We start from the raw sequence: 13,537 nt of genomic DNA on the forward strand, positions 1-13,537 counted from the left end.
TCTGATCCTATGATAACTGACTTACATGTTCTGAGTAAAAACTTAGTTGACTGACAGACAGCATAGATCGGGCATTAACAGAAATGTTTCCAATTCTATCTTTCTGTTTTGGAAATCTGAAAATCGTTCCTCGTTTGCATGGAAGTTGTGATATTAGAGAAATTATACAATCCATCTAAAAGCCTTGAATGCAGTCGTCCTTGTAGGATGTCCACAGAAAATCAGATGTTTTACAGTTTAAAATTTGCCAACAAGCAAACTGATGATGGAAACGTCAGAACCATTCTCAGACAAAAATCAGACATCATTAATCACTACCAATTACCTTTTCAAAACGAACACAACCGCGCCCAGTCGTTTAATTTTAAGACCGTGTTGCAAAACATGGACTTGGCAGCTTATGATAATCCATTTGTTGTGGCTTACCTTACTGCTAAACTCTAACATCCTACCCGATGCTATAGAGGCATACAGTGACCCAAAGACAAGAGGAACCAGGCGAATGTCTTTTAGAGAGGGTGAGGTCATCCCGTGTGAGGAAATAGCCATGTCTGGAGTCCCCCATGGCGGTATTGGAGGGAGACAGCGACGGAATACCCTACTCTCTCAATGAAACCGTGTTTTATTCCAAAATTTAATTGACACATACAAATGAGATACACTTAGTGATAATGTTTTCATGTTGTTCTGAGATGTTTCTGTTTGTTGTAACATAGAGATGCAATGTGTTCAATTCATGTCCTGCTCATTGCTGTTGCAATCATGGTTATATGCTGCAGACACGCGACACCATACACGGATTTCATTGTTGACAACATACATTGGAGCAAACAAAATCTGTAACACTCTCTCCATCGAGGATATTTTGGTTATGTGTCAAGACTTCAAAATAAAATGGTTTCGAGTTCAAAAAAGAAATGCTGACTATAGTGGCAACTCATTTTCCATAAACGTGAGGAATATCTGCTGAAAGTGTTGGAGGACCGGCTTTATCACACGCAATTACTGATCACACCAGGTATCCGTGGAAATATCACAAATACATGTTTGAGAAAGTCAAATGTTCATCTAAACAGACACGGGAATACCTGGTACCTAAAAATAAGGAATTGCAGAAAGCAGCATTTTGTTTGCTGATGCTTCAGAGTGAGCAATCTTCACATCAAATCGATTTTGTATGTATGTTCTAAGTATTATCTATGTTATTGATCATGAACCCCATATTGAATTTCTCTGGAGGGAACAATGTCTTGTGACAATGTACCCCTGAGCAGGTGTCCGAATACAGCGAACTATTACAGAACAAACTCGCACAGTCTGCGTCTCTGGCTGTTGCATTCCGTATCAACAAGATTTTTGTAATACAGGTACACGCAGTTCTGATAGGATACGTAATCAGGCTCGACAGCGTCCCACTGAGTGGTGTGTGTTGATCCCGTTAACCATCTGAAGGGGCCGCTGGTGGTTGACTTGTTCATGCCGACCCACACAGTGTCGGTACCAACCCCTGGAATATTTCAAAACATACATTAAACAAAAACGTTCATTAATGCCTATGCATAGGGTTGAACTATAAATATGAATAAAAACATATTTTGAATTCTTATAACTGTATTTAGATATCAGTGAAAATTCTGTACAAACAGTGTGAGTGTCTATGAGCGTGACGGTGATTGTACCGGGGTACTGTCAAAACAAACGGTCGGACTTTTGAAAAGGGGTGGAAAACGAAAATCTCCACAATTAGCTCACTGGATACCAACGCATTTGCTTGATAGTACCTAAATGTGAGTGTGGTTTTACACCGCTTTCAGCAATATTCCAGCAATATCGCAGCGGGGATCGCCAGGTCTTCATTGTGAACAGCAGACGCTTTAACCATTAGCTAACCCCACCGCCCTAGTACCTAAATGAGCGTGTGGTGTTGAATGTGTAGTGTCTTCAATTGATTGTTTCCTAAAATATATAAGTTGATTTGCGTGACAACGTTGATACATGCATTCATTAAGTCTACGGACCCGTGAAGATCCGGGGTAGAATGGGTCTTCAGCAACCAATGCTTGCCACAAAAGGCGACTATGTTTGTCGTAAAAGGCAACTAACGGGATCGGGTGGTCAGGCTCGCTGACTTGGTTGACACATGTAGTCTGTTCCCAATTGCGCAGATCAATGTTCATGGTGTTGATCACTGGATTGTCTGGTCCAGACTCGATTATTTACACACTGCCGCCATATAGCTGGAATATTGCAGAGTGCGGCGTAAACTAAACTCACTCACTCACTCACTCATTAACTCTACGAAGAGTGAGCGAAGGTGTTGACATATTACGTTCATCGGCGATATTTACGCCATACAGAATGTGTACACATATAAGCAAATGTATCATAGATAACATCCAATGGGTCATACATATTTCCACTTAACAAACGTAAGAGTTGGGAATGGGATTCCGGATGCCGTGCCGGAGATTTTATACAAAAACAAACAATTTCGAAAATACTGCAATAGAATAGTTTTACCTCCGTCGCTGAGATGGGTTTTGAAAAATATGTGCCTGGCATCAGTGTCGATGACCGCGAGGCGACCACCATCGTCACGACATGCATTCAAGCTCTCTTCCCAGTCTTTAGTATCAGATGCAGGGCTGACTTTGAAGCAAAGGTTGGCAGACTCCGCAAAAACGTAGCCCAATCCAGTAGGACAAGCTGCAAGGAACAGATCTTCAATACCTATACGCCATAGGTGCAAATAATTTAGCAGTTGTGACAAAATGACAAAGTAAAAAAGAACTTGGATTAAATCTCCCATTACCATGCAGGAAATGTATGCTTCCAACTTACATTTTCAAATGTGTTAGTATAACTATACTCCCCATCAAAAGTTTAGACTCACTAGTGTAAATATAGCCACTTACTTCAGGGAAATGTTCTGAACTAAATTTTGCAAAATATTCCATACTGTTTAAAGGTACTGTTTACACATGAACTGATGTATTGTAAAACAAATTATAACATTGAAAAGATTATTGTCATGAGTTCAATAAATGATGAAAATCAGTGAAAATTGGCGAATTCACAACAAAACGTTGCATCAAAACGCAGCTGTTCACATACACGATATTTGCACATGCTTTTCAGCAATTTGAAGCATGATTCTCGTGCAATTCATCTGCATAAGGTTTGCAGTTGCTTCCCCAGGTTAGTAGAGAAATCAATCTTTGTTGTAACTATATATATAAACATTATATATAGTGAGTGTTTTAAGTGAGTCTAAACTTTTCATGGGAAGTATATCTCTGATGGGTGTGGGGCGGTGGGTTAGCCTAGTGGTTAAAGCGTTGGCTCGTCATGCCGAAGACCCGGGTTCGAATCCCAACATGAGTACCATGTGTGAAGCCCATTTCTGTTGTCCCCCGCCGTGATGTTGCTGGAATATTGCTAAAAGCGGCGTAAAACCAAACTCACTCACTCAGTCAGTCTGATGGATGTACATTAATGTATTGAGGCGCCTGTAAAATATTATGCGCCTGGATAGGGTGACCTGCCACTGGTTCTTTGCATGCCATAACAAAACAGAGCTAGAAGGCTGGCGTTGTGCTTGCTTTCTGGAATGCTCCCTGTAGCTCTTATAGAGCCGCAGCGATAGTATTTCAGCCATATCGTGACCTAAGTCATTAACAGTAATACGTGAACTGAACTGATGTATGCACATATATGCATGTGCTACGTTCAGTGATATCAGTCGTTTCGGCATTCATAAAACTAAACGGCTCATAAACAGTAAATCATTACTGCATAACGTCATGAGGCTATTGGGAGGAAATGTCTCAAAGTCAGGTGGCTGCGCATTGCTACCGAAACACCATTTCAGCATTGTTAAGACGTTATCAGCATAATAATGAAGTTGCCGACCGCCAACGTGCAGGGCGAGGACAGAACAACGCCAAGGTGGTGACCTATCTCTGTGGTAGCTAGCACAAGATTGGTGTAAATTGGACAATACACATAAAGCATTTTGCTGAGCAACATACACATTAAAAGACGTATATTATATAAACATAACACTAAAAATGACTGACTGAGTCTGACAATGTATTTTGATTAATAAGGTAATACAACTAGGTTTTAAGATGGATTACAATAAGTGTTGTTTATTTGAAATAGCAATATTTGATGGAATGAATGTTTTTCCTGCTCTGTTGGTTCTAAAACCAGGGATTTGGAAAACGGCGTCCTAAGTATATGTAAAAAGCACAGTTTTTTGGCATTTCTTGTAGATTCTACTGGTATTTGTTGTATAAATCGGTGACAGTTCCGAGGTATTTGTATTGGATGATGACGTCGATGTAGTAATCGTCTATAGGTTCAGTTAATTTCGGGCTTTTTTCCTCTAAAATATATCACAGTATCTTTTGTTTTCTTCGTTTTGAGGATAAATTTTTTGTCTTTGCACCAATCGTAAAACCTCTCAGTGGCACTCTAGTACAATGAATCATCGTTTTCACTTAAAAGTCCAACGCTGGCTCCATCGTCATTACTCGTACAGTCCATCTATGAAAGTGACATACACTACACTTTAGTGCGTCGGGCGAGATATTCTCCGTGTCTTGTGCATAGTCGTGAATAGTTTTAACTGCATTATTGTAGTTACCCGAAGGAGGGATGTAACAACATCTGAGCAAACTCTCTGGGTAGAAACCATTGGCTCAACGATACAGATAATACTTCAGAATCATTTGTCAGTACAGTTTCTCTGAATGTCCAGTTCTTACAAAAAAGTATTTACTTCCATGCACACTCTTTCACCTGTTGACGTTTCGATGTTGTCCTTGTCATTATCCCTGTCCAACGGCTCTGGCGATTCGAATCAGTGTATATGAAACCTGCTGGTATTGTCAGTATCAGAACTAAACCACGTTTCTGTCAGGCACACAAAACACCTGCCTCGATAACCGTATTGGTATCTGGTGCTGGAGAACAGTTCGTTGGCATTGTTCTTTAAGGAACGAACGTAGGAAAACAAGAAAGTGAGTGGAAGGGTCGGGATATATTGGATCGAACTCGATGTCGTAGCCCACTCTTGTTTCCTCTTCTGCCCTTACCGCCCCGATAATAAGGGTCAGGCAGATATTCTGTAGGTAAATCCAGAGAAAGACTGGCCGTCCACCATTATGATCAAGGCTTGGGTAGCCTTGGATAGTTCACACAAGTAGGCAGTGATTTAAAAGCAAAATACAGACGTCTTGAGGTGCCAGTGTCATGCAGAGTAATCATTTTGAGGGTGGTTCCCTCATGAATTAGAATGGGATACGTGCACGTCGGAGAACCCCTGTAGTTGTTGTTTAATGTAATTTGACAGGTGTGGGCAAGAGAGAGGAGAATTTCGGACCATTTGTTATTCCCTTCTTCAAATTCGTGGCCCAGGACTGATATTCCAACTTGAAGAAAGCTACATGGCTAGGCTTGCTGTCTTTACTTCACAATGTTCAAGTACTGCCTACTTGTTCACCGGATCTTTGCCTGTAGAGTATGTGTGGGAGGGAATGGAGCAGCGTCTACGCAGTGTACCGAATTCGCCAGATAGCGTTCGTGATTTAGCAGTAGAATTTCAAAGAACGTGGCAAGCCTTCATGCCCATCGCGTCGGCGATGTACTGTTGTTCTTGCTGCTCATGATGGGCATAACTGATTTTGAGTTAGTGACATTGCTGTTTGAACCCTCCCCCGTATTTGAACTCGTAACGTCAGTGTTATGGACTTTAGATATGTTAGCGTGTTTTATGATGTCAATATTCACCTAGTAAAATTTACAGCCGATAGGGCCAAGTAAAGTCTAGTCTCTGTCTATATTCATGGAACATAGTGCATACCCAGTCATTTCTTTCCTTAAATTACAACAAGCATGAAAATGATTAGGTTGAACACTGATTAGCTGCAGAATTGTTGTTTTGGTTTATTGACCCAGAAGCAATATATGAACTTTTCTCATTAACTATTTGATTAATTTATTCTTGAAACTTAATTCAAAAGATCTTTTTCCTTCACAGAGCAAAAATTCAGTTATACATTTAAAAAGGACATAACTGATTCTCAATCCTTATACTTTTAGATATGATTCTCTCATCTCAAAATTATACAAAAATAACTTCCAAACTAACCGTTCTGATCATATAAAGGACTCCAACTGACAGTCACATGTTCTCATGGCTTCTACCGTGATTGCCCACGGTTACAGAACCAAGATTACTCATCCTGCCATCATTAGGTCTGGAATATTCATCGTTCGTTCGTACCACGGCATTGGCCACTGTGTGTGATCGTTGGGACTTCACATGGTAGGTACCCATTTCTGACAAGACCGACTGTGGAGCTGGGGGAGAAACTGAACTGAGGTCGACTCTGCGTAACGCAGAATTTGCAACTGGTTTCTGTCTGATCTTCTCTGTCGCGTTTCCTAAATTCATTTCCCCTCTTTTCATGTTCATCGTCCAGCTTCTTAATTTCTAACGCATCTTTTCGAAGTCTGCTTGGTTAGCCTTAATACAATCCTTCGACTTTGTAAACTTGTCCATTACCAGTCCCAAAGAGGTTTCCAAGCGACTTGTTCTCTGTTCTGCTCTCGGTGATGGTTTCCCGTCGTTATCTTTCCTTTTGTTTCTATTACCAGCATCATGTTCATTCTTCCGTGCCGATGCAGGTCTATCAACGTCGGGGATGTCAGCATCGGCCTCTGCATCATCGCTTCCTTGGTCACGTGCAGTTCCCCATCACTTGTGGGGTCGCTAGCATCATCGTCCCACGGCTCACACAACTATGTATCAGTTTCCCCAGGGAGGTAGCTGACCGAGCTTCTAATAATTCATTGATTTCCTTATAAACCTTACAGTCTTCTTGACGGACCACTGGTTTTCAAAGGAGGTGGTTAAACCGTTTGCTCGTCACGCTGGAAAAATGCTAAAAGCGGCGTAAAACCATACTCACTCACTAGTTTTCAGCTTATCGCGACATTGCCTGCAAAATTTCTTCAGAGTCTTCAAGCGCTCTTTGCACTGGGATGATGTTATCGCAATGCCCTTGGTGTGAAGTTCCATGCTTACTTTGCTGTGAGCAGTAGTATTAGGCTTGGACTGTCAAGTTGTGCCTGTATCTGTAGTTCCGACAAGAAACTGAGAAGGCATCTGGTTCCATTATCCGACCATGCATTTCCCTAAATACGTTTACGTTTGGGTGGCAATACAGCAGTGTTGCTTGTTTCATTAAATCTAAAATTAACTTTCCAAGATGATAGCTTCTTCATGTTGAATTCCAGGATATGAAACATTTGCCCTGGTACAAAACTGCGTATATATAACGAATCGAATCGGGGTTAAAATTTGTAAAATCGAGTTGGGCTAGTGTAACCCTTGGGGGAAAGTTGTCAAAACGTGCTTATATGACGAAATTTACCCCTCGGAGCACATTATGTCTCTGGGGTAGATTTGTGCATGTATACCAGACCATGTATATCAAAAGGATTTAGTCATTCCTGTTTCCTTAAATGAGACTTATGCGACTTTGAAATATACTCTTCAAGAAAGAAACTTGACACAGGACAAATTTTAATTTTAGCAAAATATTTGACACAAACCAATCCCTGCTGAATCCCAGCATGTGGGGGAATAGTAGCCGACGACAAAACGTTTGAAAAAAGAAACGTTTAACTAAAACGTAATGTTACACTCACGTCTGTAGTGAATCGCTAAAACGCACCCTACATGAAATGCCCGAGCATCATGACATTGTGTATCACCCTGAGCTGAAGCCTATGACTGTAGGCTTTAAGCACCACATCAATGGTACTCCACATGCATTGCTTTAAGACACTATAGACAAGAGAATGAAAAGACTGACAGAAACTCAACGACACAACACCATCGGCCGTTTACAAGGACATCGCGGCATAATGTGGCAAGGCACTTCAGCGTGTCCAGACAGACCATCTCAAACCTATGGACTCGATACAAAAATACTGGGACTGTTAATGACAGACCCAGGTCAGGTCGGCCTGGAGTTACCACCGCCGCCCAGGATCGCTACATCCGGATGAGACAGTTTCGTTCAAACACCACGGCCGCATCATCCACAACAATCCAAATCCCTGGACTGCTCCAGATCTCCGACCAGACAGTGCGCAATTGGCTATGGAAAGCCAGACTTTTGCCAGAAGACCAGTTCGACGTCACGTCGTTCCTACATGAACGTGACCTTTGGCGCATGACAATGCTCGACCTCACATTTCACGTGTTTGACAGGTCTTCCTCCAGCAAAACAATGTTCAGTTGTAACCTTGGTCTTGTCGATCACCGGATTTGTCCCCAATTGAACATCTATGGGATACTCTCGATCGACGATTGCGTCAGCGTAATCCGCCACCTCAGACACTACAAGAACTGCACACAGCATTTCAGCAAGAGTATCAAAACATTCCTCAAGGCATTCGGCATCTCCTTTCTTCTATGGGTCACCGGGATCCATTGATGCCCTTGTAGATCTTCCCTGTACTGTACTTTACCCTACTGTACTGGGTTCAACTAACTGTTTAAAGTAACTATTTTTAAAAAAACTGTTATGGAAATATATCCAATCGGGACATTCCCATTTATATACTGAGTCAAAAAAGAAACTTCACATTCTTTCTTCAGGGCACTCTAAAAGAACAAGAGATTGTAAGACGGTTAAATTGTTATTATTTCATTGCTGAGATCTGTGTGATGTACTCGATACACTGACAGTGTCATAATCAGTTCCATTAGGTTACACCGCCGTTCCAGAACATGGGTATACAGAATGTCAAGTCACAAGAATAGAAATGCGAAATTTCTCAGTTCAATATCGTGTATGGCCGCCCCGCGCATTCACCACAGCCAAACACCGTCTCCTCATCGACTGCCTGATGCTTGTGAACACGTGGTTGGGGATTCTGCGCCATTGCTCTTGCAAGGCAGCGCTAAGTTCCTGCAAATCCTGAGGTTGGTTCCTAAGACCACGAAGCCTTCTCCCAAGTGCATCCCAAACGTGCTCTATTGGATTAAGGTCAGGGGACCTCGATGGCCAGTCCATGACGTTGATTCCAGCGTTTTGAAGGAAATTTCGTGTCAACATCGCGGTATGCGGCCGAGCATTATCATGCTGGAACTGTAGACCTGGGCCATGAGCCGCCATGAAAGGAACGAGTTCAGGGGTGAGCATCTGGTCGCGGTAAGCAGCAGCTGTGAGGTTTCCACGGATGACCAGAAGACGGGAACGGTTGTTCCCACAGAAATCACCCCACACCATGCAACTTCCGCCCCCGAATCTGTCGACTTCCTGTACAACATTGGGCATACCGTTCAAGACTTCGTCTCCAGACTCTATGCCTGCCGTCCGCGAATCTGAGGGTAAACCTGGATTCCTCGCTAAAGACGACTCGATTCCAGTCTCTCTGGGTCCAACGGAGGTGCCGTTGGGCCCACAGCAGACGTTTACGTTGATGAAACGGCGTCAATATTGGCCCACGATATGGACGTCGAGAATGGAGATTGGCAGCCCGCAACCGATTTCGAATGGTCTGTGAGGACAGTCGACCTCTCAACATCTCAGCCCTTGTTCTTGTAGCCGGCAGAAATCTGTCACGTAGGTGACGAAGGACGATTTGACGGTCTTCTGCTCGTGACATCACACGTGGACGACCCGACCTTGGGCGATCAGAAGTGGTGCCAGTTTGTTGTAGATGACCTCGCAAGTCATACACAGTACGACGGCTGCATCCCATTGCTCTTGCGACGTCAATAACTGATCTTCCCGCTTGCAACATGCCAACGGCACGTTCACGTTGCACATTTGAAAATCGTGGCATTTCAAGTACCGTTAGTACTGTGGTTTAAAAGTGTTTTTTCAATTCTTGAGGCCAATGCAAACACGTGCATATGAAGAAAACTTCGATGCGAAGATCGCGTGATCGACTTCACGTGCCAAACCTGATTTGGCACTAACGTCATTTGCACGACGAATGGATGGGTTTGAGTGGGTTTTGCTAACGTTTTTCTAGAGTCGAAAGATAGGGATCCCATTTCGGATACATAGATGTATCATCAGAGAAAAATTATTCATTATTTTTAAAATTACATTTTGTGAAGTTTCTTTTTTGACTCAGTATATATGGGTGTTGCCCTAATTAATCCTTAATCCAGTGTCTGACAATTGGGATGTCTACCTGATGGGAGTAAATCACATGAACCAAATCTTCTGTAGCTCAATACACTAAAACAGTGAACAGTGATCTGCCTATCTGGGAATCAACGAAGTAAACATTGCACAAATCATATAGAAAATTATTGCCCATTTGGACATTGCTTTAGGAATTACCCTCAATATAAAGATATATATTGTATATAATCATCTGTATTGCTTAAGGAATGATCCTCAAAATAACATATATATGAAGATAGTCTATTGCTTAATTTATGCGGATACATGCAAGGATAACCCTTCTTCGCGATTGGAATTGATGTTTGTTTATTAGTGTTTTTAGCACTGTTGTTACATGGCTCATAAATCTAAGAATAGAATATTGTAATATAGGCAGCACATAACATAACAATATTCTTAGTCGTAAGTTTTTCCTTATTCATTCATATAGTTTTGCTGCTTTTCTGAGTTACAGGCCCCATCTTTTCACTTCTTTCTGATATGGATTAACAATTTGAAATCAAAGCAACTTACTTTCGCGATAGTAGATTGCGCCATGAGCGGGCGATGAACTGACGGTGACGAGAACGTCATACAAACTGCAAACGTCGCCTTCATGTCTGAGATACACGCAGTCTTGTTGGCGACAAAGACGTGCACACTGGCCAAGGCTGGAAATGATGGTTTGGGTGGTAGATGCTGATGCCGTAACTTCCATGTTGTCAAGACTTTCAATCCTGCGATAAAACGATCTTCCACAAATACACCCGCCAGCAATACTCATCACTAGCCAGCAGATGACCGCAGCAGTTGACGTGGCGTCCATGTTCCTCGGAGATGTGTTGCTTCTGTGCCTCCCGTTTGCGACACACACAGTAAATCTGTAGATCAATGCTGAAGCTAACCTTAAAAATCGCTAATGCACACAAGACCTATTCATGTCGTGTGAATCAACACATGCACTGGACACGACCGTCTAGGCGAGCTAAGCCTTTCATTGTCGACTTTACACCGGTAGACCACCCCTAAGTTGTCACCAACATATGAATAATGTACATGCATGATACAAAGTCAGTTCGATGGATGGGACATGGTGTATACAATGCCGCCTGGGGGTTCGGAGAACCTTCAGAAAACAACGAGGCATTGTACTTATATAATACAATATTAATGAAATAGAAATATCAGCGAGAGTAACAAAAGATAACCAACCTTAGAGCACCATATTCTTCTCAAGTAAACATCTACTTAGCTAAGAATGCCAAGATATATATTGATTGCCATTGCCAGAAACGATGGTTTTAAATATTGGTGTAGACTTTTAACTCTTCCAAGTTGTAGATTACCTCATCAGTTTTATCTAATGCTTAAGTCTTTGGATGAATCTGGACGGACGACATGGGCATCTCATATCAAGAATATTTTATTTAGATTTGGGTTTGGCTTTGTTTGGATTTCACAGGATATTGGAGATATTGATGGTTTCATATTTCTGTTTTTAAGCAAAGATTGTCTTATAATCTTTCACAAGATTGGTACTCATCCCTACATAGTACAGCCAAGTGTTCTAATTATATTCTTTTCAAGTCCCTCCTGAATGTTGAAACTTATCTCAGTTTAGGTATTGCCCCATATTTAAGAAATTGTTTAACAAAATTTAGATGCGGTAAATTTAAACTCAGTTCTGAGACCGGTAGATATAACAATGTCCCTTATTATTCAAGATTCTATCCTTTTTGATACAAAATAATCTTAATTTAATTGAAGATGAAATACATTTTTTACTTTATTGTAAAGCCTACTTAGATATAAGGAATAAGTTTCTGGGTAAATATTTGAAACATCCTATTCACAACACAGTTTTATAAACATAATGACTTCAAAAAACATAAATGTTATAAATAATTTGTGCCTATTTTTATATAATGTTGGAAAAAAAAAGAGATTCTGATGTTTTTATGTAAAACCAGGGATAATCTACAACATTACATAGTCTCCCTGGTAAAACGCATGTAACTTCTTATTATATTTATGAATGTATTTTGGGCCAGTGGCCTATTACTGAATAAAATGTCTGTCTGTCTGTCTGTCTGACACGATGGTTTTAACATCCATCTACGTATCTTGATGATCACGTTTTGATTTGTAGTATTTGGCTACAGCGAGCGGTAAACATTCGAGTCTGGACATTCGTCATACAGTCCCCGATATTCTTAGCATTGATTACCTGACTTTATTCGCATGTCGATTGTGTCCTTCTCTCATCAAGTATTACTTAGCATAAGCTCTAGGGATATTATTTTTCTGTTACGACGGCAGGAGATATACCGGTGACAAGACAGACATCGATCTGGCCCACCACTGAAACAGTGGAGTGTATAAAGGAATAGCTACTCAAAACCATACCAGACAAGAGAAACAAATCTGTATTACAATGGTTAAAGGATCCAGTTCCCAATGGACCTGGCAACAAACCATGTTTGCTTTGTGATTTCAGTTCTTTGGAAATTTCGCCTGAATATTTCGGATGCTGACTTGATCGGGGTTGTATTTCGTTTGTGAGTTGTGTAGTTGTTTGTTGAAATATGTACATATGCCATAGCTAATTTGCTCTGTCTACCAGGTATGTCGATATGCCCGATGTGTAATTAATACCGCCAAGGGCAATATTCCAGCTGCCCGAAAAATTTTACGATCCTGGACCAGACAATCCACTGAATGATGTTATGGCCTTCGCTCCATGTTGCAATGGTACGATGTCTCATCATATCCATATATAATTGCCCTTTACGAGTATTGTGCACATGCTTTATGATATGTATTGTGAATGCAATGTTTCACGAAGAAAATGATAAATGGTTTATGAACACTCTCCTCATTAGTTAGAAGTCCACTGTGCTGAGTGGCAAAGAATAAACATTTTTAATAGCTGAGTAGAAAACATGACCAGTTAAGTGCTTACCTGTGTGTATCAAAATGTTACATAGCAAATAGTGAACAGATTCTGAACTATGGTGGGTGGGTGGAAAACTCGGTATATGGAACTATGATTTCCAGCAATGGTTGAAGTATTTGTTATGGTATGAATAATGTAGTTGATCGCGTCTCACGACCGGTATATGTAAATAATGGCGTCCTCTAATTTGATCAGAATCAGACAATTGCTGGTGACGTCAAACATTACTGTATCAAAAGAAGGATGACGCCCGCACGTTAAATACTCATAAAAAATTACTAAAGACAATCCCTTCCAGTGTATTCAGTTCTATTAATTGACAACAGCCTTCTTTACAGTGTATTCTTTACGTGTAGATGTTCCTGTGGTCGGAATA

At 41.2% G+C, this 13,537-nt stretch overlaps 1 protein-coding gene across 1 annotated transcript; it reads right to left on the bottom strand.

The window, feature by feature from the left end:
- Nucleotides 1-233: 233 nt before the first annotated feature.
- LOC124265195 (C-type lectin lectoxin-Phi1-like) lies at nt 234-11,184 on the bottom strand. Its single transcript, XM_046699992.1, has 3 exons — nt 10,740-11,184; nt 2,521-2,706; nt 234-1,507 (listed from the first exon to the last, which is right to left on the bottom strand). Exons 1-3 carry the CDS (start codon nt 11,029-11,031, stop codon nt 1,296-1,298), a joined length of 690 nt encoding a protein of 229 aa, XP_046555948.1. The 5' UTR covers nt 11,032-11,184; the 3' UTR covers nt 234-1,295.
- Nucleotides 11,185-13,537: the final 2,353 nt, after the last annotated feature.

The sequence above is a fragment of the Haliotis rubra genome, unplaced genomic scaffold, assembly GCF_003918875.1.
Source record: "Haliotis rubra isolate DU_JTF1 unplaced genomic scaffold, ASM391887v1 Scf121, whole genome shotgun sequence".
NCBI lineage: Eukaryota > Metazoa > Mollusca > Gastropoda > Lepetellida > Haliotidae > Haliotis > Haliotis rubra.